This window comes from Halichoerus grypus, chromosome 3 (genome assembly GCF_964656455.1).
Source record: "Halichoerus grypus chromosome 3, mHalGry1.hap1.1, whole genome shotgun sequence".
Classification (NCBI taxonomy): domain Eukaryota; kingdom Metazoa; phylum Chordata; class Mammalia; order Carnivora; family Phocidae; genus Halichoerus; species Halichoerus grypus.
Window position 1 is genome coordinate 33689786 of NC_135714.1, and position 22363 is coordinate 33712148.

General features: G+C 40.8%; 1 protein-coding gene across 9 annotated transcripts in view; it reads right to left on the reverse strand.

Moving 5' to 3' along the window:
• The window catches only part of APBB2 (amyloid beta precursor protein binding family B member 2), a 353214-nt gene that overhangs the window by 187474 nt on the left and 143377 nt on the right, over positions 1–22363 (reverse strand). For all 9 annotated transcript variants that reach the window (XM_078068550.1, XM_078068548.1, XM_078068549.1 and 6 more), the window contains one exon: positions 3152–3221. In XM_078068550.1, the coding sequence (XP_077924676.1) occupies positions 3152–3170 (19 nt within the window). In that variant the 5' untranslated portion in view covers positions 3171–3221. The remainder of the gene's footprint in view (positions 1–3151; positions 3222–22363) is intronic.

Consider the following 22363-nt stretch of genomic DNA (forward strand, 5'->3'; position numbering starts at 1 on the left):
TGCTGATCAGGGAAACTTCACAGTTTCTTCACTTTCATTTTTCTGCTACACAGTTTTATTTCCACTGAGGAGTTAACAGCCAAACTTCTACCCTGAGGAATGTTGCCTTTTGAACTAGACCTCAAAGTATTAAGGAAATGAAATAACTCCAATTTTTTTTTTCTTTTAGGAAGGAGAGGCAAAATAAGGCTGGTTTCCTGAAATTACTCTTGAAAGTAAACTCTCAATGTGGCGAAAATGATAAGAACTTCTCTCTGAACAAAAGAGGCAAAGGTTATAGGTCACTGAGGCAGAGAGATCACGGGATTAGAACCTTGGAAGTTTCTTTCTTTCTTTCCTTTTTTTTTTTTTTAAGATTTATTTATTTATTTTAGAGAGAGAGAAAGAGCATGCTTGCATGTAAGCGGGGGGGGTAGGGGCAGAGGGAGAGAGGGAGAAAGAATCCTCAAACAGACTCCCTGCTGAGCACAGAGCCTGCCGTGGGGCTCGATCCCAGGACCCTGAGATCATGACCTCCTGAGATCATGACCTGAGCCGAAACCAAGAATCAGACGCTCATCCAACTGAGCCACCCAGGCGCCCCTAACCTTAGAAGTTTCTAAAGCCAGAGGAGAGCGGCTTCACACAGCTGATTCACAGGGCAACTTCCCCAGGCTTTAGGGGAAGACGGTGATTTCAACAGCTAGGTCTCACCCACCTAAGGGTTTCCCATGCCCTCTCAACTTAATTGCCTGAGGATAGGCTTTGTTAAACATCCCAAGGGGAGCTGCGGAGACTCAAGAGAGATGTACCAGATACTTTTCTTCAAGAAACTCAGTCAGAGTGAGCAATGAGAAGAACAGTTATTAAATAAACTCACCATGGCTCAAGTAGGCAGAGTCTTATGAGAAAAAGGGATTTGGGATGAGGAAAGAGGTTTAGAGAAGCACCCCTGAAAAAGCACAGCTGAGCTGGGTCTTGAAGGGTAGGCAGGAGTCCACCAGTGGCCCAGGATGAGAAAGGCACGCCAGATGAGGGAACCTGGCATTCCAAAATCACCCCTGGCAAATGTGAAGATTAGCTGTTTTGGAAACCCAAGTCAGAATTTGTATATTCAAATAAGAATGAAGACCTTCAAAGCAGTCACCTTGGGACAGTATATGCTTATCCCAAGGATAAGAATTTTCTCCACTCAATTTCTAAGCCATTTTCATCGTTTAGAAGAGGTTTAACATCTTTGGAAGATTAATGTATGTTTTAAATACAGCTCTAGATTTTTATGACCAAGTCTGATGAATATGGTCAATGATCAAGCTTGAGAATACTGGTTTAGGTGAGAAAAAGCAGGTGAGCGATCAAGTAATGAATGACAGGTTTTCTTGAGTAACTGACAAGCTGGGCCTCAAGTCAATTCCAACAGGGAATATAAAACAATGGCAAAATCCTTGAAATAGGGAACTATTAGACTATGTCACGGGCTAAGACCTGCTTGGAAGGGACTCCTGAGTTGAATCTTGAAGGTTCAAGAGGAATCTTCCAGGCAAATAATGGTGTATGTTCTGGGGTATGTTTGTTTTTTAAAAGGCTCCCTCTAGTCACAGCTCCCAAGAGTCAGGAAATGGGACGGAAGGCTACCTGATCTCAGTTACCAGTCCAGACTTTCCTGCACTAGCCGCCACCCGAATTTTCAAGTAAAAAATGATTGGACTATACACTCCACTGAAATAAGAATACTGCTTTCCTTGTAAAATGTGTCGCATCCTATACCAATACACAATAGTAGTAGCTGTCACTGAAAAACCCTGCTGGATAACAGTGTCATTATCTCTTATATAACTACCAGTGAATAAAAGCACTTTGAGTACTATTAGGAAGAAGGAATACATTAGCACAATAAAATATAAGTGACAGTAAGAAATTCCTAGAAGTTATTTGATTAGTTCACTTCCATTTAGAGGAAAACACATTTTATATACTTGCCAGCTTTGTTCTTAAGTTTCTATACAGAGCCTATCTTGCCATGGAATAAAAAATTTTAAATGCTAAAGAATTCCTAAAAGGAATCATTCTCAACAATTTAAACTGAGTTTTTTAAAAGGACACATGTATTTGCCTTGATTTACCAAAATTAATATGCCTTTTCAAATATGTACTTACAAAGAAAATCTATTCCCTGCCCCTAAATTATCACAGCGTGATCAGATGGCCTCTAAGAATTGGCTTTAAGTTCCTAATTTTCCTGTGTGAATTTAGGTTTGTCACATTGTTTTTGGCTGTTTTGAATAAAAAAGGTATTACCTGTGGTTCATATATCTCTACTGAGCTTAGTGTTTATTCTCTTATGTTTTATTTAGTTTTCTGTTGAAACAGAACATGCAATATTATATAAAGGGGAAAACAGCTTGGATGTACTTCCGGAGTTTAATTACAGAACTGAGAGACTTTAATACCTATTTGTCCATGGCTTAAACCTACTTACTTAAAAACTCAGAATTTGCTGCGTGGTTTGTATCCTAACAAATACAGATTCCACCAGATTCATCTTTCACTTGCAGTCCTATCCTCTGTTTAATTTAAAATGTTAACGCAATTACTTCTTCCTTATTATATTACTGTGAGGCGAAGAAGTAAATCCCACACCACATCGTGTATAGACTAGCATCCACCATGACACAAAGAAAGGATATACAATAAAATTAAGGTGGTTTCCTTAAGGCCTGAATATAATCAGCACTAGATCGGGGAGAATACTGAATTGGGGAGTTCTCTAGACAAACCCAACAATGGCTAAGATGCTGTTTATGGAGACGTACCATGGACACCTCATTGTTCATACGTAAGTGTTCACAGGCTGCCATATGCAATGCTAGATGGCAAAACTTGACATAGCTTTAGTTTCCTGTTATAATCAACTAAAATATTTTTACATTATGCTATCATTATGCTGTTACTAGAGTCATGCAATTATTACGCAAATACAGGTAAGTCCAGTGGATCCTTCCATCTTACTTTAATGATCTACTTTCCTACATTAAGTGAACAAGAAAAAGCAAAAACATGTCATTTTAGCAAACCATGTTCAACATCAAAACAATCATCCAGCATATCTATTTGTTCAAGTTGTAATATTCAACTGCTTCTCTGCATTGAAACATGCGAAAGTGTGTCTGACCTGGAAGTACTTCGGACATGGGTCACGGGGTCGCCAGCAGTGGTGCAGGAACTAGGTTATAATTTGAAATCTGAAAAGAGGGATCATTGGAGAAATTAAAACCCTGAATAACAAAGCATAAAAGAAAAAAAAAAGCATAGCGTTGACAATTCTTCCAAAAGCTGTCAAAACGTTAAAGTCAAATTTTTGTTTATTTATAGTTGGTCACAACACATTTGATTGAAATTTGAATTTCCGCGTAACCACATTTCCCACAAACATTTCTTGAGATTTTTTTTTTTTTCCATTCCAGGCTGCAGTTATCTATCTATCTATCTTGCTGTCTGTCTGTCTATTTATCTATGTGTCTCAACTTTCCAATGCTTTTTCTCATTAAAAACACACAATTCAGAAGGCGGTAAGGAAAAAACTGGTACATTTCACCACATAAAAATGTAAACATTCTGTCTGGGAATACAAAATGACTATAAACACAGTAAAGACAAAAAACCAAACTGAAAAAAAAATTAACACTACAATGACATAAAAGGGCTAACTTCATTTATATAGAAAGAGCTCCTTGACGTTATTAAGAATTTCCTTGAAGTTATTAAGAAAAATATGAACAAGCCTGTAGGAAAATGAGCAAAGGACAGGAGAGATCCCAAGAGAAATGCAAATGTCTAAGAAACATATAAATAACTAACCTCACTCAAAACTAAAGAAAATGCAAATTTAAATAACAATGACTCACTAGGAAAAACAAAGTGGATCTACATGAGCTAATATGAAATGGGCTTTAAGACATAACTAAGAGGTGAATAACATGCACAACAGGGCAAAATTGAATCTGAGTAAAATTTTTAAAAGCATATGCCTGTATACATGCATATAAATTCACACACACACATAAATACATACATCTACACAGAAAATTTCTTAAAAGAATAATAAAGAACCAGACACAGTCGTAAACTGCCAGTTGACCAAATTAGATACATAATAAGGAAAACTGAAAACAGACCATGTTTTCAATGAATTGCTATCAGGAATGTCACTTAGAATGATAATCTATTATAATAATTCAAATGCGGATACTGTATGATTCCACTTATATAAAGTACAAAAACAGGAAAAACTTATCTATGTCAAGACAGTGGTTTACCCTGGAGGGCAGGAAAGGGGGAGCAGCAAGAGGGTAGACTCTGGGATGTTATGATGGCAAATGCACTGTTTGTTGATCTGGATATGGAAATTCATCAAGCTGCACCCTCACGCGCACATTTCTGTCTGTTTATTACAGTTAAGGGAGGAGTTTTTTCTTAAAAAGTCAAATGTTGGCAGTTTTCTAAAGCATTATTCAAATTGTATAACTTTGTATCTGTGGAGACTAAATTCTATTCTAACCTTTCCACACTAGTAACCTTTAATGGGCATTACACCCAACTTTATGATTCAGATAATGACCTGACAACTTGGTCTACTGACCCACAATACATTTTTAATTATATTTCCACACATTGTGGGTAAGGCTCATTACTCTGCTATAATTAAAAGGGTGGGTTTATTTTAAATTGTCCTGAAACAGCAAAAGATGCTTCCTCTATGCACCTTTGCTTTTGCCCTATACCCTTCTCAGCTCCTGAAAAGTATTTTACAATTCAATTTTCTTTTTTTTTTAAGTTTTTGTCTTCAGCGTACCTTAAGTTATAAAGCAGAGATAGATGTGACGTGATAGCTATTTCGAGACAATGAATATTAATAAACAGAGAGAAAGCTAAGAAGAGGCATACTTACAGAAGTAAAAAGGCTTAAACAAACACCAAGAATCTAAGTTTTCAGTGCATCTAATCTTTAAAAAAAATTCCTTCTCCCCAACACGAAAGAAACTCCAACTTCTATGAAGTTATGAATTGACATTCTGCTCATCACTTCCTATTTTAAATGGTCCTGTGCTATTATTATCTGACCAATATTTATTCCATACGTACCATGTGTAACGCTAGAACAGGGGATACTTCAGTGAACAAAAACACATTCCCCCTTCTCATGGAACTTGCAGACAGACTAGTCAGGGAGATGGACATTAATCACAAAATTATTCTTATCAATGTATACGGGTATATAACCTGGAGGAAAAGAACTCAGTTCTCTGAGAAAATGGAAAGAAGCAACACGGGATAGACTGGAGAGTCAGGATACACTTACTTCCTGGAGAAAGAGCAATTTAAATTGCAATTTGAGGACTAAACAGGATTTAGCTAGGTACACATTTATTAAACACCTACCATGTGCAAGGAGTAAAGCACAAACATGCAGAGCTATTTTTCCCTAGGCATTTATCTCCTTGATGAATAAACCTAATCTGGTAAAAAGTTTCTAAGGACTTTGTGGCATGGACTACTTCTGCATAAAAAGTAACCTGAAAATACAAAAGCAGTCAAGTATGGTTTTAAGAATAATATGTAGCTGAGGCACCTGGGTGCTCAGTCAGTTAAGCGACGGACTCTTCATTTTGCTCAGGTCATGATCTCAGGGTTGTGATACTGGGGAATCTCCTTGAGATTCCCTCTCTCCCTCTCCCTCTGCCCCTCCCTGCCACGCACCCATGCTCGCTCGCTCTCTCTCAAATAAATCAATAAATCTTAAAAATAATAATAATCATAATAATCTGTAGCCATGCGGTCCAATACGGTAGCCACTAGGAGCAACTGGAGCTACTAACATGTGAAAGATGACTAGTGCAACTAAGGAACGGAATTTCTCATTTTATTTCATTATAATTAATTTAAATCTAAATTTATATAAAAAATCTAAATTTATAAACTGATACTTGACTCTTTAGGGGAACTTTTTTGGTAGGTGAATCTATTTTTTCAACTACACATTTTATGAAATCTAAATAGAGATCAAGTATTTCTAACGAAAATTCAGCATCCACATTGAGTGCTAGAAGTGTAAACCACACTGATTTTGAAGACTGCATGAAAAAGAGTAAAATCTCTCAATAATTTTAAAATATTGATTACGTGCTGAAATGATATTTTGGATATATTGAGTTAGATGAAACATACTGTTAAAATTAATTTCACCTTATTTTTTTTTGGTAATGTGGTTACTAGAAAACTTCAAATTACATCTGTGGCTCATACTACTTTTCTGTTGGAGAAGCGCTGATCTAGGGAATGCAGACAGAGTCTAAAACTTTACCCTCCTCAAAATATTATTTACCTTTCCATAAAAGCAAAGACAGACAGAGACGCTCCCTGAGCTGTAAAGCTAGAGAAGGTCTGCCAGCATCGGAACAGGTAACTGTTTCCATGAAATCACATACTGAGTTCAAAGACACCAGAGACTTGCATAGGCCACTAAAAGCTCCACCTTAAGAATACAGCTGTGATTTTATTTTATTTTTTAAGATTTTACTTATTTTTGAGAGAGAGAGAGTGCAAGTGGTGGGAGGAGCAGAGAGAGAGAGAATTTCCAGCAGACGCCCCACCAAGCACAGAGCCCAACTGGGGCTCGATCTCATGACCCTGAGATCATGACCTGAGCCAAAATCAAGAGTCAGATGCTTAACCAACTGAGCCAACCAGGTGCCCTCAGAATATAGCTGTGATTTTATTTTTTCATACAGATTTTATTTATTCATTTGAGAGAGAGCACACGAGAGCATGCGCAAGAGGGAGAGAATCTCAAGGAGACTCTGCACTGAGCACGGAGCCCACGTGGGGCTTGATCTCAGGACCCTGAGATCATGACCTAATAGCTGATTTTAAAACAAAGCATAAAAACTATGTAAGTGAAACACTCTAGTAACAACAGTTTCCTTCCAGCAGCGTTTTCATGTGTCCCTTTAATGAAAATCCGTAATGCTTATATGCCTTGTGATAATGCCATTAAAGCTCATTAAATGTCCAACAGGACCACAGAAGAGTGTCCCCAAGCAGAAATCACGTAAGCGCTCCTAAACAAATGAATACGTGAATAAATAAATTAAATGCCCTCTTGTATTTGGTTCAGTATAAGGTCCTTTGTGCTTTTTTCCCCATTGGATATAAATATGTAAATTCAAAAAAAAATTTTTTTTTTAAGATTTTATTTATTTATTCGACAGAGAGAGACATAGCGAGAGAGGGAACACAATAGGGGGAGTGGGAGAGGGAGAAGCAGGCTTCCCGCTGAGCAGGGAGCCCAATGCGGGGCTCGATCCCAGGACCCTGGGACCACGACCTGAGCCGAAGGCAGACGCTCAACAACTGAGCCACCCAGGCGCCCCTGTAAATTCAAAATTTTATATATTATCAATTCAATTTTTTCTATTATAATGATCCACACCTCAATGGCTTTATTTTTGTCAATATGGTATGTCCCTGACCAAGAATGCTATATCTCACTATAATCATGCCCTATGTGTACTGACTATTCTTTTTATTTGTGATACTGTATTTGTAATTTAGAATACTTTTTCCTCTTATTTTTATTGTGTGTTTTGCCTTTTTTTCAGTATGTAATTACACACTTACCCATAATGTTTCAAGTAGGAAACAGATAACACAATCAAATTGAATAATTTGAGATGGGTTTAATTAAGGGACTATTTAAAAAAAATTTTTTTTAATTCCAAAAAAAAAAAAAAAAGGTTGGCAGGTAGGAAAACCACAAGGGAGAATGCAGACTCCAGAGTGGCAGGAGCAAGTTACCACCCCTGGTCTGAGGGGCGACAAAGCTGTGTGCAGAGAGGGCACTGCCCTACCTGGCCACCATCTGCAACGGAGGGTCACAGCCAGCTTTCAGCAACCCTGCTCAAAACTGGGATCTTCTCCTGCTCTCACTGCCTGATCTTTTGACTATAAGGTTGAGAAACTATCCCGAGTAAGCTAAAGTTGTGTGTCATTCTTTTCTCAGAAATAGATGAAAACTCAGGTGCATTCACCCATTTAGTTGCAGCTCAAGTACTGTGTCCTTGATAAGATTTTCTTTGAACTAATTATTTTTTTTAAAGATTTTATTTCCTTATTGGAGAGAGAGAGAGCACGAGAAAGAGCACACACAGGGGGAAGGGGCAGAGGGAGAGGGAGAAGCAGACTCCTAGCTAAGCAGGGAGCCTGATGAGGCAGGACTCGATTCCAGGACCCTGGGATCATGACCTGAGCCAAAGGCAGATGCTTAACCGATTGAGCCATCCAGGTGTCCCTACCTAATTATTTTAATCACTATTATCCCACACTAAACTTTGTACATATTTCTATTATTATACTTAACACATAACATTAAGTTTTTATTTTTATCTTTTTTCCTAACAGAGAGTACATTCCTTGAAGAAAGAGCTGCTTCACTTATTTTTACTTTATTATTTTTCATTGAGGTATAATTCACATAAAATTATATTAGTTTCAGTTGTACAATGTTATGAATCAAAATATTTGTATTATTGCAAAATGATCACCACAATACATCCAGTTAACAGCTGTCAACATACACAGTTATAAAATTTTTGTTCTTGTGATGAGAACTTTCTATGCACTTTTAAATGAAGTCAAAGAGGGACGAAAGAAATAAATAGAAATCAAAAAACTTCACTTTACCTGTCTTTCTTGAATATTCCCCAAAAAGTCTGACCAATTCTTCTCAGTTTACCTCACTCTCTGTTCCGTCCACTCCCTCTTTAGACCTTTAGTTATGCAACCTTCACACAGTTCCAGAACTCCTGGCCCAGCCTCAGCCTAATTTCTCCAGACACCTCCTCCTAGATGTATCCATAATACCTGATAAACACTGCTGTGTTCACAATCACTCCTTTATCCCAAAACCTCCAGAATAAAGTTCTTTAAGCCATTTACAATCTAATATCCAAATGACTCTGGAATCACTCATTTACTTAAATCCTTCATTACCTTCAAATAGTTACTTTCCCGGAAAATCTAACCCAGTGTAATCCTACCAGAAACAACACTCCCTCGCTATAACAAGTATTTTATAACATCCCTTTACTATCTTGAGTGAAATTCATAGATAAACAACCTATCTATACACATAAATTCCAGAAAAGGAGAAATAAAAGGAGAGATACATTTCAATAAGCACATTCTTGGACCTAGCTACACTAGAAGTCATAATGAACAGTCATCAAACGCATTTATGGGTAGATTCACTGTAAGTTCAACAACTATAAATGCAAAGTCACAGAGGCGTGTATTTTGTTGTCAACCCAGAAGTCATGATTTGCAGCACTTCTGTCAATAACAGCAATTTCAAAATGCTGAACAACGCTAAGAAAATTCCAAAAAAAAAAATGTTAAATACAAGTTATCTTACAATTAGGAGTTTCTACTTCTGGAAGATATAGTGTATATTAAAGCCATAAAAAATACTTTATGTTTAGAACTTGTAGGCTCAAATGATTATAAACATGCTGTTTGCCCACGTGGATATTTGGTAGGGTGTTTATAAGCTTCACAGAAAGAAGACATTCTTTGTTATACAGGGTTGTCCTGGGTATTGCAAGACATCTATCATCCCTGGTCTCCACCCAGAAAGGCAAGTAGTGGGCCCCCTTCCACTCTCCCTGAGGGGTGCTCTAGACACTTCCAAGCCCCCTGCTTTGAAAGTTACAACGTCAGCCCAGAGTCATCTCTCCACTTCCTAATTCATTCAACACTGAGGTCCTATAGGATTTTGAAGCAATACTTAATGTCTGAGGCACATCTTATTCAACAATACAATACCTTATACAATAGGTTGCTTGCTTGCTTGCTTTGCTTACTGCCTGGCAGATACTATTTTTTCCAACACATATGACCTGTTTTCCCAACAAGGTTGTAAGCTTTCTGATAGGAAAAGTGAGGTGTCCTGGAGATCTCTGCACACCCATCATAAGCACTCAATCAACTCTGGTGGCGCACATCTTCCTTCTTTTCTCCCTGCCCCGTCCTGCACTCTGAAAATGTTCACAAATAATAAACTAAATCCAAGAATGGAACAAAGAACTAAATTACAATGGGATTTTTCTTTCTGCCATTCCTGAAATCATTATTGTAACCTGCCAAGCATAGGAAGGGCTGTCAAAAAACTGTTGCCTTACCCTATTGAAAATCTACAGGGTTGTATTAGTGGATAAGTACTTTTAAAGCAGACATCACACTCTAGGATGCGGCCTATCTTCAAACTCATACTGATCCAGTCATCCTTTAAGGCTTTAAATATTTTCTCCTAAAGAATTTAATCTGTATTTTCAGATCTATAATTTGGAGCAGCTGCATAAGATGACTCCACAATAGTCAAACTTACTTTGAAAAGTCCTTTAAATTGCATACTTGGTACAATACAGTTTCCTTTAAACAACGAAAGTGCTTAAAATTTTATGATGCATACATAATGAAGAGCATTTAATAAGTATATGCATACGCAAATTTTATTCCAGTATTTTGTTTTTCCACAGAGAAGAAAGTAGAGGTGCGGCATATAATAGTGCACTCTGTGGGAATAAACCTGATTTTTTTTTTTTTAAGTTTCTTGAGATATAATTACTAGTAACAATTTCTTGCCATGCGCAAGCCTGGGTGCTACATATCTGTGGTTGATAACCACTGTTCTGGAAAAGCCTAAATTTGCCACCTAATAACTTAGAAAAAGTTCCAGCAATAAAGGTACAGGGACTAACCCTATCTCTATCGTCCATATTTTTTTTTTTTTTCAAAGATTTTATTCATTTATTTGACAGAGAGAGACACAGCGAGAGAGGGAACACAAGCAGGGGGAGTGGGAGAGGGAGAAGCAGGCTTCCCGCGGAGCAGGGAGCCTGATGCGGGGCTCGATCCCAGGACCCCGGGATCATGACCTGAGCCGAAGGCAGACGCTTAACAACTGAGCCACCCAGGCGCCCCTCTATCGTCCATATCTTATGCAAAAACAGTTAAGGATGTTGATTTGGGATTCCAGCTCTTTATCTTACTTGATTCAGTGTCCTCAGAGCCAGATTTTAAAACCAATTCCAAGACCACTATCAAACAAAGGAAAATATGCACAGCCAGGGAAAATTCTATTTCCTGAAATGTATCTCAGGGGAAAACACCAAAATTGGAAAAGAAATATTTTTAAGACAGAATAAAGGTAGACTTTTCCATTTATGAATTACCTTTATAGCCCTTAACAAGAATTTTTTTCAATGATGCAAAAGCGTGAGGATTCTCCCACAAATATATTTGATCCCCGTTTTTCATACTTCAAAGGCACGATGCCTGCAGTTTAGAAATAACGGCACTGTTTAATGCTTCTAAGAAGTGTCAGTTTAAAATACGTTGTCAGATGGCTTTGGAGGATGGACTGCATTAATGGCCTCCATCAACACCTCTCTGTATCTTCGCCTTCTGCTCCATAAAGTTGTCCCTTCCCACTGCCTCTGACGTGTCGCTGCGGGGCTTGCTTTGGTCATTTAGAGCTTAGCCAGTGGGATGACACAGAGACTGGAGAAGTATGGCCCATTTCCAGCCCCCGAAAAAGATAATGATCTGTGCTACTGCTTCACGCAGTACGAGGACACATGCAGGCTGGCTTCTTGGAAGGATGCTGGAGACTTCGGTAGCTGGATCCTCTTGGCCAAGGCCGTCTTAGACGGGCCTCAGCCAGCTAGCCATCACGCACGTGGGAGAGTACTGCAAAAGGCTGTACACTGTACCTGGAGCTGACCGGGGGCGCATGAATGAACCCAGCAGAGACTAAGCACCCCTTGGCCGTCCTGTAGATACTAATGGCTATTGCTGAAGCTGTATTCTGGGGTGGTTCTTATGCAACATTATTGTGGCAATAGGTAAATGATACACTAATTATACCCACAATCACCAAAATGAGGTAATAGGAGGACTGCTGGGATTAAACCTGAATCTCGATCCAAGAGAGGTAAGATGCCGTGTGAAGACCCCACTGTGGGGAATCAAGTTCATCCTTGGACACTAATGCTCTCCCTAGGTTTCACAGCATTGTTGTGATCAATACAGGCTGCATCTTTGGTTTCTCCCATTGTTCATTCACAACACACAACCGTTTACATTCTGCACGTTAGAATAGCCCGTGATGGCAAATTTTAAGAATGCATCATAAGGACATATTAGCAGCATTATTTCTACTAGGAACAAAATCAGAAACAAGCTAAATTCTCATCAATAGGCCACTGATTAAATAAAGTATCACATCTATACAATGGAATATTATGCATTATTTAAAAGTGATGATGTTCTATATTTAGTTACATAGAACTCTACTAAGTATTATTGAACAATAAATGAGCTATAGAACAGTGTGATGAGTACACTGGCATTACATACACAGTACGGTCAACTTCTCTGTATGTTTGAAAATTATCGTAATGAAAAGTTAAAATAAAAGTAGCATGTAGAGTGTCATTCTTTCATAAATTATTTTTTAAAAATCTGTGGTATTATAAAACACAGATTTAGAAAATTACACAAAACAACCAAGTTATTAGTTGTTACAAAGAAAACACTCTTATAACTACTGCCCAGATCAAGAAACAGCTTTTTCTAGCCACCCCAGAATCTTGAACTTACAGTAATCACTTCCTTGATTTTCTTCAGGATTTCATTACCTCACTGTACAACCTTGGTCAAAATAGTTAATTCTTATCTACTTTTTAAAAAAAATTCATCAGGGGGCGCCTGGGTGTCTCAGTCGTTAAGCGTCTGCCTTCGGCTCAGGTCATGATCACGGGGTCCTGGGATCGAGTCCCACACAGGCTCCCTGCTCAGTGGGAAGCCTGCTTCTCCCTCTCCCACTCCCCCTGCTTGTGTTCCTTCTCTCACTGTGTCTCTCTCTGTCTCTGTCAAATAAATAAATAAAAATCTTAAAAAAAAAAAATTTCATCAGGAAGCATGTAATATCTGGTTTTCACTGGTTTCTCATGTTTATAGCCATTGTCACTCCCTGTCTGGATCCATTAAATCAACAGGGATTGCAAAGTGATGGTACTCTGATTCTCCCATTTCATTTTCATTTATTGAGTGGAAAAATATTAGGCGATGCCTCCCATCGCCTACTACATGGTTCCCCAGTGGTCAGTTCATAGAAGAAAGGCAGGATAAATATTTGATTCTTTCCTGACTACTTTCAAGATAACGAATTGGTGTTCCATTAACACCAGGCAGTAACAATTTTTTTTTTTCATATCATCAGACGTCATGGATTTAAACATACTTACAACTCTTATTTTTTAAAATCAAATTGTCCCATTTTGGGGTACTAGAAGTGTCTTCAGGTTGGCTCCTGAGTCCTTCTGGCATGGCCCTAACCTTTGAGAGCTATTATCTAGAGATATTCCAGGCTCATCTCTATATCTAGAGATGTTCCAGGCTCATCTTATGTTCTTATCTAGAGATTACTCTGTTCCTTTTTTTTTTAATAGTATGTTTGTATGGGATGTAATCTTGCTAGTGTTCTGTACTTATATGAAATTTTATACAAGTACAGAATACTAACCATATTACATCCCATAAACTTACTATGAAAAGAGAAAAGAATATGGAACAGAGTGATATCCTTACAATGAAAACATGCTCAAAACACGTGCTTAAAAAAATTAAAATATGATCTACTACTTCGAAAGAGGGTAAAAGATTATTTTCAAAATTATATAAGACATAAAAGAATAGTATACATCTGAATTAGAAAATTTAGATATAATTTACGTAGTCTCTTTATTACCTTTCTCTCCCTTATTTGGAAAGCTCTGTGAGAGTAGGGACCCCATCCATTTCGTTCATCAGTATATTCCCAGTGCCTGGCGCATGGCAATGTTCAATAAATAGTCCATAAAGGAATGTACAGAAATGTTCACTAAAATATTAACAGCAGTAATCTCTGGGTGGCAGGATTTAGAAAAATGTCTTCCAGTGCTTTGTATGCTGCTGATTTGTGTAAATTCTTTTATAATGAGTATGAAGTATTTTCATATTCAGAGCAAAGAGTTATTTTCAATGTGAAAGAAAGTTTGTACATGAAACTATATGTACATACTATATGTCTCTAGAAGAAGGAAGGAAAGAAAGAAAGAAAGAAAAAGAAAGAAAGAAAGAAAGAAAGGGGGGTGCCTGGGTGGCTCAGTCGTTAAGCGTCTGCCTCCGGCTCAGGTCATGATCCCAGGGTCCTGGGATCGAGCCCCACATCGGGCTCCCTGCTCCGCGGGAAGCCTGCTTCTCCCCCTGCTTGTGGTCCCTCTCTCACTGTGTCTCTCTCTGTCAAATAAATAAATAAAATCTTTAAATAATAAAAAAAGAAAGAGAAAGAAAAAAGAAAGAAAGAAAGAAAGCATTCCCCCATCCCCCATCCCCTAACTATGTATGTCCTGTCTTCATAAAGGAGGCCTCTGGGGTAAGAGGTGTTAAGACTGAGTTTTACTAAGGAAGACTAGGTTTAGAGTTTGTGAAAAGGAAGGCAGCAACCACCCATCTGCCTTCCATGCTATATTTGACAGATTTTACTCTGTAGCTCAGAAAACATGTTAATAGGACTTCTCGTGGTGAGAGGAAGGGATTAAAAAAGCAAAGAACCTTGTTGTGATAGTTTGGCATGATATCGAAAATGGCTCACAGGGCCTGCAATTCATGAACAAAGATAACATCTTTTCATCAAATCTGCACTCCAAGACATCCCAAATATACAACCGAGAAATGCCGACGGCAGTGACGCAAAAGCACCAAACAGAACAATCCCAAACAAGAACGAGATGAAGCCTTAATTTGCTTCACTGGGCCTTCATAGATCTATTAGAGAAAACATACGACATGAACTGCCTCCTAAAACAGATGGTCTTCTCCAGTTCCTTTTTTTTAAAACAAGATAATTAAGGGAAACGAAAGAGTAAGGATCTTGTTAAATTGGCTAAGGAAAATGATTTCATCTGAAGTAGAATGCCTGAGTTTCTGGAGAAAGGATTTCAATTTTCCCCTCAAAGCTGATGCAGGTCTTTCGGCGAAGCCTACACCAGAAAGGGAAGCCACTCCTAGGACAAGAACCTCCTAGATAGCATGGAACATCCTGGCAGGCCCTATTAACAGAGGCAGAAAGGAAGGCTGCGGGGTAACATGGCCTTGTTGAAAGAGCACCGGACAGGGAGTCAGGACACAGGAGATTGGACTTCTTGATTCATGAGTCTAGCGAACCTACTTCACTTTGTCACCTTTTAATTTTTCTTAGAGAAACCCATTATTCATTCCCCTATCCTATCTTGGTAGTAAGAACAAATGAGATAATGAGAAAAATCTCTATAGCAAAGACTGCAAGTACAAAACTGTTAGTTTATAATGGAATTTTGTTTCACTGCTAGATATAAAAGTCCCATTGTGCAGTATTGATGTGAATCAAAAATCAGAGGGAAGGGAAATGAGGGTCCAGGTGTTCTGAACCCAATAGAAGACGACTATGTCCATGTCTATTTTCTAAGCTCTAAAACACTTTGAGGAAAAGGAGAAGCAGACGAAAGTATACCACAAAAGCAACTCAAAATTCCATGCCAGATTTTTGACTGAGACAGTGATAGGAGCCAGGAATCTTTTATGGTCTTGACTGGGATTCATCCAAGAAAGGGCATTACCCCCAAATGTCACCTCGTCTGACATAATGTCTACTTGAGCCTGAATTTTCAACCAAAGCCCAGCAGATAATAGTAAGCCCTAGACAGCATTAAGTAACTATTGTTGAGGGTTTCCTCTGAGCTAAATAAACATAAATAGTATGCACAATGTCTCTCAGGTCTGACAAGCCCTAAGAGATAGGCACCATTATTCTCGTTTTATAGACATGGACCTACAGCAAGGTTAAGAAACTTGCAAAACGTCAGATGGCTAATAAACAGCAGAGCCCAAGGTCCACACCCAGTCTACGATTCAAGAATCCTTAGTTTGGTATTCTACTCTACTGCCTCTCCCAGAAACCAGAGAGGGATGGGACTGGCGAAACAGAGCCTCCAAAGATCCCATCTGCAGAGATTATCGGTCCCTCACCTACTGGTTCCAGAGGAAGCAATTAGGAAATGGCTTCTCTTCAGTCACATCACAAAAGCAACACTGAACTTCCCTTCAGATCCACCTAATTACCTCTGGATCTCTCCTCTTCTCCTGGCATTCTTGAATTCCTTCCTCCTCTCTCATTGGGACTTTTCCTGATGCTTCTCATACCACTTCCCCAATCCCTCTTCATGAAAACCAAATCCACTCTAGGTTTCAAAAAACTACAGTTAAATCTCATTTCAACACAGAATGCATATGAATCAATCCTGATTTCACCATGTAGTGGCTTGGAGACATTGGGCGATTTTCTTAATGAGAATAATCTCTAACATTTACATCACATTGACTACTTACCAGACATTGTCTTAAGACTTCATACATATTAACCATTTCAATCCTTATAACCACACTGTGAGTAGGGAACTATTATTGTCCTCATTGTACAGATGAAGTAACAGGCAGCAAGATACTAAGTAACTGCCTGAGGTCACACATCAGGCAGGTGGTGAAGCTACTTTGTTTTCAGTCTCTCCAAACTTCAGTTCTCTCCTCTCCAACATAAAAATAGTATTTACTTTAGGTGGTTCCTAGGCAGAAATGTAATAAACATACCTAGAGCAGTTTCAGATAATATTTAGATTTCCCCTTCTTCCTCTATGATTTCTGGGATCCTCCTAAGGTACAATCCAGAAACTTCCAATTAGATGAGAACAGGGAGATAAGAGAAGCGCGCAGTGTCTCTCAGACACACTGTCTCATGTGTGAGTCACACACCCCTTTGAAGTAAATATTACCATCCCATTTTTACAGAGGAGCGCTTCGAGAACTCATGCGCGGACGTTCTGCTAGCAACCTGAACCAGAATTAGAATCCACATCGGCATATTTTCTCTCCATTGTTTTTTAAGGGGCTTGCAGGGCCAGCTAAGCCTGCTAGTTCCCCATCCTCCTCACGGAGCCATACCGACAAGCGGCTGGCTGTCTAAATTCCACAAGCAACCAGTGTTTCTGTGATTGCCAGGGTTACCTTTACTGGAGACCAAATCAAGATGGAAAACCATAATCAAAGATAAAAATAGGTGCAGTCACATTTACGGACCCTACATGATTCCCAACTCCTCTGATAAGAAAAAAAGGAAGGAAGGAGGGAGGGCGAAGAAATGATGAAAGGAAGGAGGGAGAGAGGAAGGAAGGAGCAAAAGAGGAAACCGTCCCAGGCTGCGGATGATCATGAAACATAAACCCAAAGTAGAATCTCTGTGTTCTCTCATCTGCTTCAGGATTTTTTTCCCACAAGAGGGTCAGCGACTGATCTTTAGAACAACCGGCTCTTCCTTCTCGGCCCTTCGGCTGGGGCCTCCAGGGAGAGGCCTCAGACTAGATGGGCCGCCCAGGAACGCTCTACTCAGCAAGGCAGCGGGCGGGAAGAAAAGGACTCAGCCGCGACCCACAGGCCGAGGCCGCCACCAGGAACAGGGCGTTCCTCTCAACACAGGATGCCCATTCACAAACACACACCAAGGTCCTCCTCTATCTCTGGCCACCATCGGCCCTCCTCGTCAGAACGTAAGGACAGATGGGAAAGCGGAAGGCCGGCGTGGCTGCCAGGGAAGCTGGAACAAAGGTGGCCCTGAATCCAGAAGCACACCCACCACCTCGCCTGAGCTCCCACCCACTGTTCTCAAGCTGGGAAAAGGACACGCCGCCCTAGAATGGTCTTAAAACGGTCTTAAAAAACTGTTCAGACCTACAATGGGCCCAGTATCACGCTGACAGGTGAGCTTGAGAGGGTCCATAAACTCAGAAATATTTTGTACACACTTACGTGGTTTTTTTTGAAAGACCGTTTTCCCAGGTTAAGAACCACTGCCCTAGTTGGTCACAGTAAGAAAACAGGGCTATGTTAAAAGAAATCCTCACCCTCCCACGAAGTCTCCTCCTCTGACGTTGTCATACCCCCAGCCCCCGTGTCCATTTGGGGATCTGGCCCGGCGACCCATGCTCAGGAGCTATGGGCATCTGAATTCGCCTCCCTTCATTGCCACTGCCAGTGCCGAAGCCAGGGTTCTACGGACTCTCTTGGAGGCCCGCAGTCCATCTCCTGATCACCCGTCTGCCCTCACTCCAGCCTCCTGCACACTTCTACAGATTTGTCCTCCCAAGAGAATCCGCCACCTTTCTCGCCACCACACCCACGCCCCGGACCACTAAAAGTGGGACTCTAGGGCCAGAGCACCTGGGTTTGAATTCTGTCTCCATCACCTCCTTTGAGTGTCTTTGGGTAAGTCACCTAATCTCTGTGTCTCAGTTTTGTCAACTGTAAAATGGGCATAATGAGGGTACCTACGTCAAAGGCTTGCTGCAGGAATTAGGTGAGTGTGGTACAGTCAGTGTGATGTAAGTCTTAGCTATCATCATCATCAACATGACTCTTTTAAGAGCTCCCCACTGGCTACCAAATAAAATCCCCCATTCCATCAATACGCTCTCAAGACCCTCTATGTACAAGCCCAAACTAGGCCCAACTTGCCTCTAGTCTCTATGGACATAAGCCCTTCCTCTACCACCTGATCCCCAAGGGCACACCAGACTGGGCTCCACACTTTACTGAACCTACTGAGAGTTTCCCACCCATATGCTTCTGCTATTCACCCTGTCTGGGATGTCCCAGCAGGGCCAATCCATCCCTTCCCATCTCTCAAGGATGAGCCCAAACACTGATCCCACCCAAGACACTGTCATTAAGACTTCCAGGGGACAGCACTGAAGGTGTTAATACATCTAGCAGGTTTTGTGATCCTGCCCCTACCTGCCCAAGAGCCATCTTTCTGGTTTACCTCAAAGAAATAACCTTTGTCCTTGTGGGACTCAGGCAGTCAGTATAAACGGCTTTTGAAGCTTTCTTTTGAAGGCCCTTGAGGTCACACAATGTTTCCTTGTTCCTTTGGAATAATCTTTCATTAATGAAGAAGAAGATGCATAGGTTAACCACATATATTTTTATTTTATAAATGAATGACTGAAATGTTTTAGGTCTAAGTTCCAAGGTTATGAAAAAAGGGTAATTTTACTAGATGATGTCTAAAATCTCTCTTTATAATTTGATGGCGCTGGGACTTAAAATTCCTTTTTTCCTAACAGCTTAGAAGACAATTTTGATTTTATACCTTAAATTATCTCATAATACATACCATAGCACCACTTCTTTTTTTTTTTAAGATTTATTTATTTATTACTTAAGAGACAGAGAGAGAGAGCAGAGGGGGCATAGGGAGAGAGAGAATCTCAAGCAGACTCCACACTGAGCATGGAGCCCGATGCGGGGCTCGATGGCATGACCCTGAGATCATGACCTGAGCAGAAACCAAGAGTTGGGTGCTCAACCGACTGAGCCACGCAGGTGCCCCCACAGCACTACTTCTACCTTCCACATAGAAAATGATGCATTGAGTATTTGCACTAAGTCCAACAATGCACTAAGTCCAAGACAGTAAAAAAGAAAACCTGAATTTGGGTTATTTTTCCCCCTACCCCTATTTTCAGTAATGCAGAATTCCAGGATAAATTGTTTTCCATAAAAGTACAGAACTAGCCCCCAGACTTCCTGAAATCCCCAGGGTGGAACTTAGCCATAAAAAGTTTGAAAAGGAGTAGAAAATTTAATAATACCATTACCCTGAAATCCAATAAAGCCTGTTGGAGCTTCACATTTTTAAGAAATCAGACTATTTATGCTATTACCCTGAGTACTGCGATAGTTTCCTACGACGTCATAAATATACACAATGTAGCTCACCAGAGCACTGACTAAGACTATCATAAAAAAGGCCATAAGGAAGATACCAGCCATGAAGCATGGCTCCACGGTACTTGCTAGAGCAGGTTCATGCAGGCGAGTTCATTTATTTTGAAAATTACATTTCTAAGTCCACAACTCATTGCTTTTGACTGTGAACAACTTTTAATACAAGTTAGAATGTCCTTCTCAGAGACGGTTTTCGGTTTTCTCCCGAGCTAAAGGTCATACTGAAAATCAAAGGAACAGTTACGAGGCAATCACAGCATTCGGGGAAAAGCTCATAACATCTGTATCTTCACATTTGCTTCAGTTATCGTTGCATTCAGCTGTAAGTATCAGAAAACCGAACTAGGGGCGCCTGGGTGGCTCAGTCGTTAAGCGTCTGCCTTCGGCTCAGGTCATGATCCCAGGGTCCTGGGATCGAGTCCCACATCGGGCTCCCTGCTCTGCGGGAAGCCTGCTTCTCCCCCTCCCACTCCCCCTGCTTGTGTTCCTGCTCTCGCTATGTCTCTCTCTGTCAAATAAATAAATAAAATCTTTAAAAAAAAAAAAAAAAAAGAAAACCGAACTAACAGGAGATTCAATAAACAGGAAGTCATTGGAAGGCTCAAGGCTGCTGGCGTCAGTGTGACGGGAACAATGTCAGAGCAGATATCTCGATGATGCTCTTGGCTTTTCCTTCATGCTTGTAACCTCATGGTGACATGAGGGCTGCTGCGTGTTCAGACGGCGTATCGGTATTCAAGGCAGAACACAGGGGAAAGCAAGTGAGGGCACAGACAGGCTCACGCATCAGGTTTTATCAGGACCTTAAATGCTTTCCTGGAAACCCCACCCCGACCCCCCAGCGGACTTAGTCTCAGGTCTCCCCAGCCAGAACCGGGTCACATGACCACACTAGCTGCCAAGAATCCTGGGAAGTCAGAGGTCAGGACCGACAGGTTGGCTTGGACGATCACAACTACTGTCCGAGGCTGATCATCATGCCACTCTGAATTAAATGCAGAGTTTGTTGGCAAAAATGGAGCAGGATATAGGCACTGGGTGGGCAATTATTTGTCTCTCTTTTGAGTCTCCATCTTGAGAATAAGTAAGTCATCCAATAAGTAGAAAAGACAATTATAGTATTTCCAAAGTGTTTTTTGCTCCCCCCAACTCAAAAGCATCTACTACATAGAAAGTAATGTTTTACAAATTCCAGTATCTATAAAAACAAACAAAAACTGGTTAATCTTTAGGGTCGTATGCTCTGGTTTTTCTCTCTATATATAAACAGATCAAAATTGACAGTCAGATGGCAAAAAGGTGGGTGTGAAGTCTTGGTGCTGTGAATCCTCATCACAACTTGAATGGATTCTACAAAGTTCTACCTGAGGTGAGTTTCACCTTTCGCTAGGCAGGAAGGCCACGTTAGCCGTGATATAAACGTTAAGCGGGGGTGAAGCATCCTGCATGTATTTTCCCCACTCTGTTTTCCCTCTTCCCTGATCCACCTTCCCTGAGCCTGCCTGATAAAACAGGTGCATGTCTTCAGCACCCTGGATCTCCCATGGAATCACCGTCCCTACTTAACATTCAATGGCTTCCCACTGCTCTTAAGAAACTATCAAAACCCCTTACCAAGACTCCAAGTCTGTTCAGCCCATCCTCCCATACCTCTCTCTTACCAAGCCCTACCATGCCCGGTACGCTCTGGACATCCTGGCCTCCTTTCCATTCCTTGAACTGTCCTATTACCACAGACTGCAATGAGCTTTCCTCAGTTCTTCACACAGCCGGGCTTCTCCCATGCTTCAGATCACAGATCAAACAGTACTTGGTCAGGGACACCCTCCCTCTGCCACCCGACGTCATGGGGGCCCTGCGCAGTAACTCTCCATCAGGCTACTGACTCCTCCACCGCACGGACCACAATCCATAATTATCTTCTCTCGTTGGGTGGCTTTCCTCTTGTCTGCCGCCATCACTCGAATGAACGGGAGCTCCAGGGAAGCAGCCCCCTCACCTACCTTATTCGCTGCTCTGTCCCCACAGCCCAGCACACAGAAAGGCTCTAGAACGTTCTGCCATCTGCCTCTGGGACGGGCCTGATGCAGCCGATCTCCAACTCCCCTGCAGGTCACTCCGCTGTAGGCAGCAGAGTGGTTGGGAGCACAGAGCCTGCAGCCAGACAGCCTGGGCTCAAATCCCAATTACACCACTTACAGAGTAGCCTGAAAGAAATTACTTATTTCCGGGGCGCCTGGGTGGCTCAGCCGTTAATCATCTGCCTTCAGCTCAGGTCATGATCCCAGGGTCCTGAGATCGAGCCCCACATCGGGCTCCCTGCCCTGCCGGAAGCCTGCTTCTCCCTCTCCCACTCCCCCTGCTGGTATTCCCTCCCTCGCTGTCTCTCTCTGTCAAATAAATAAATAAA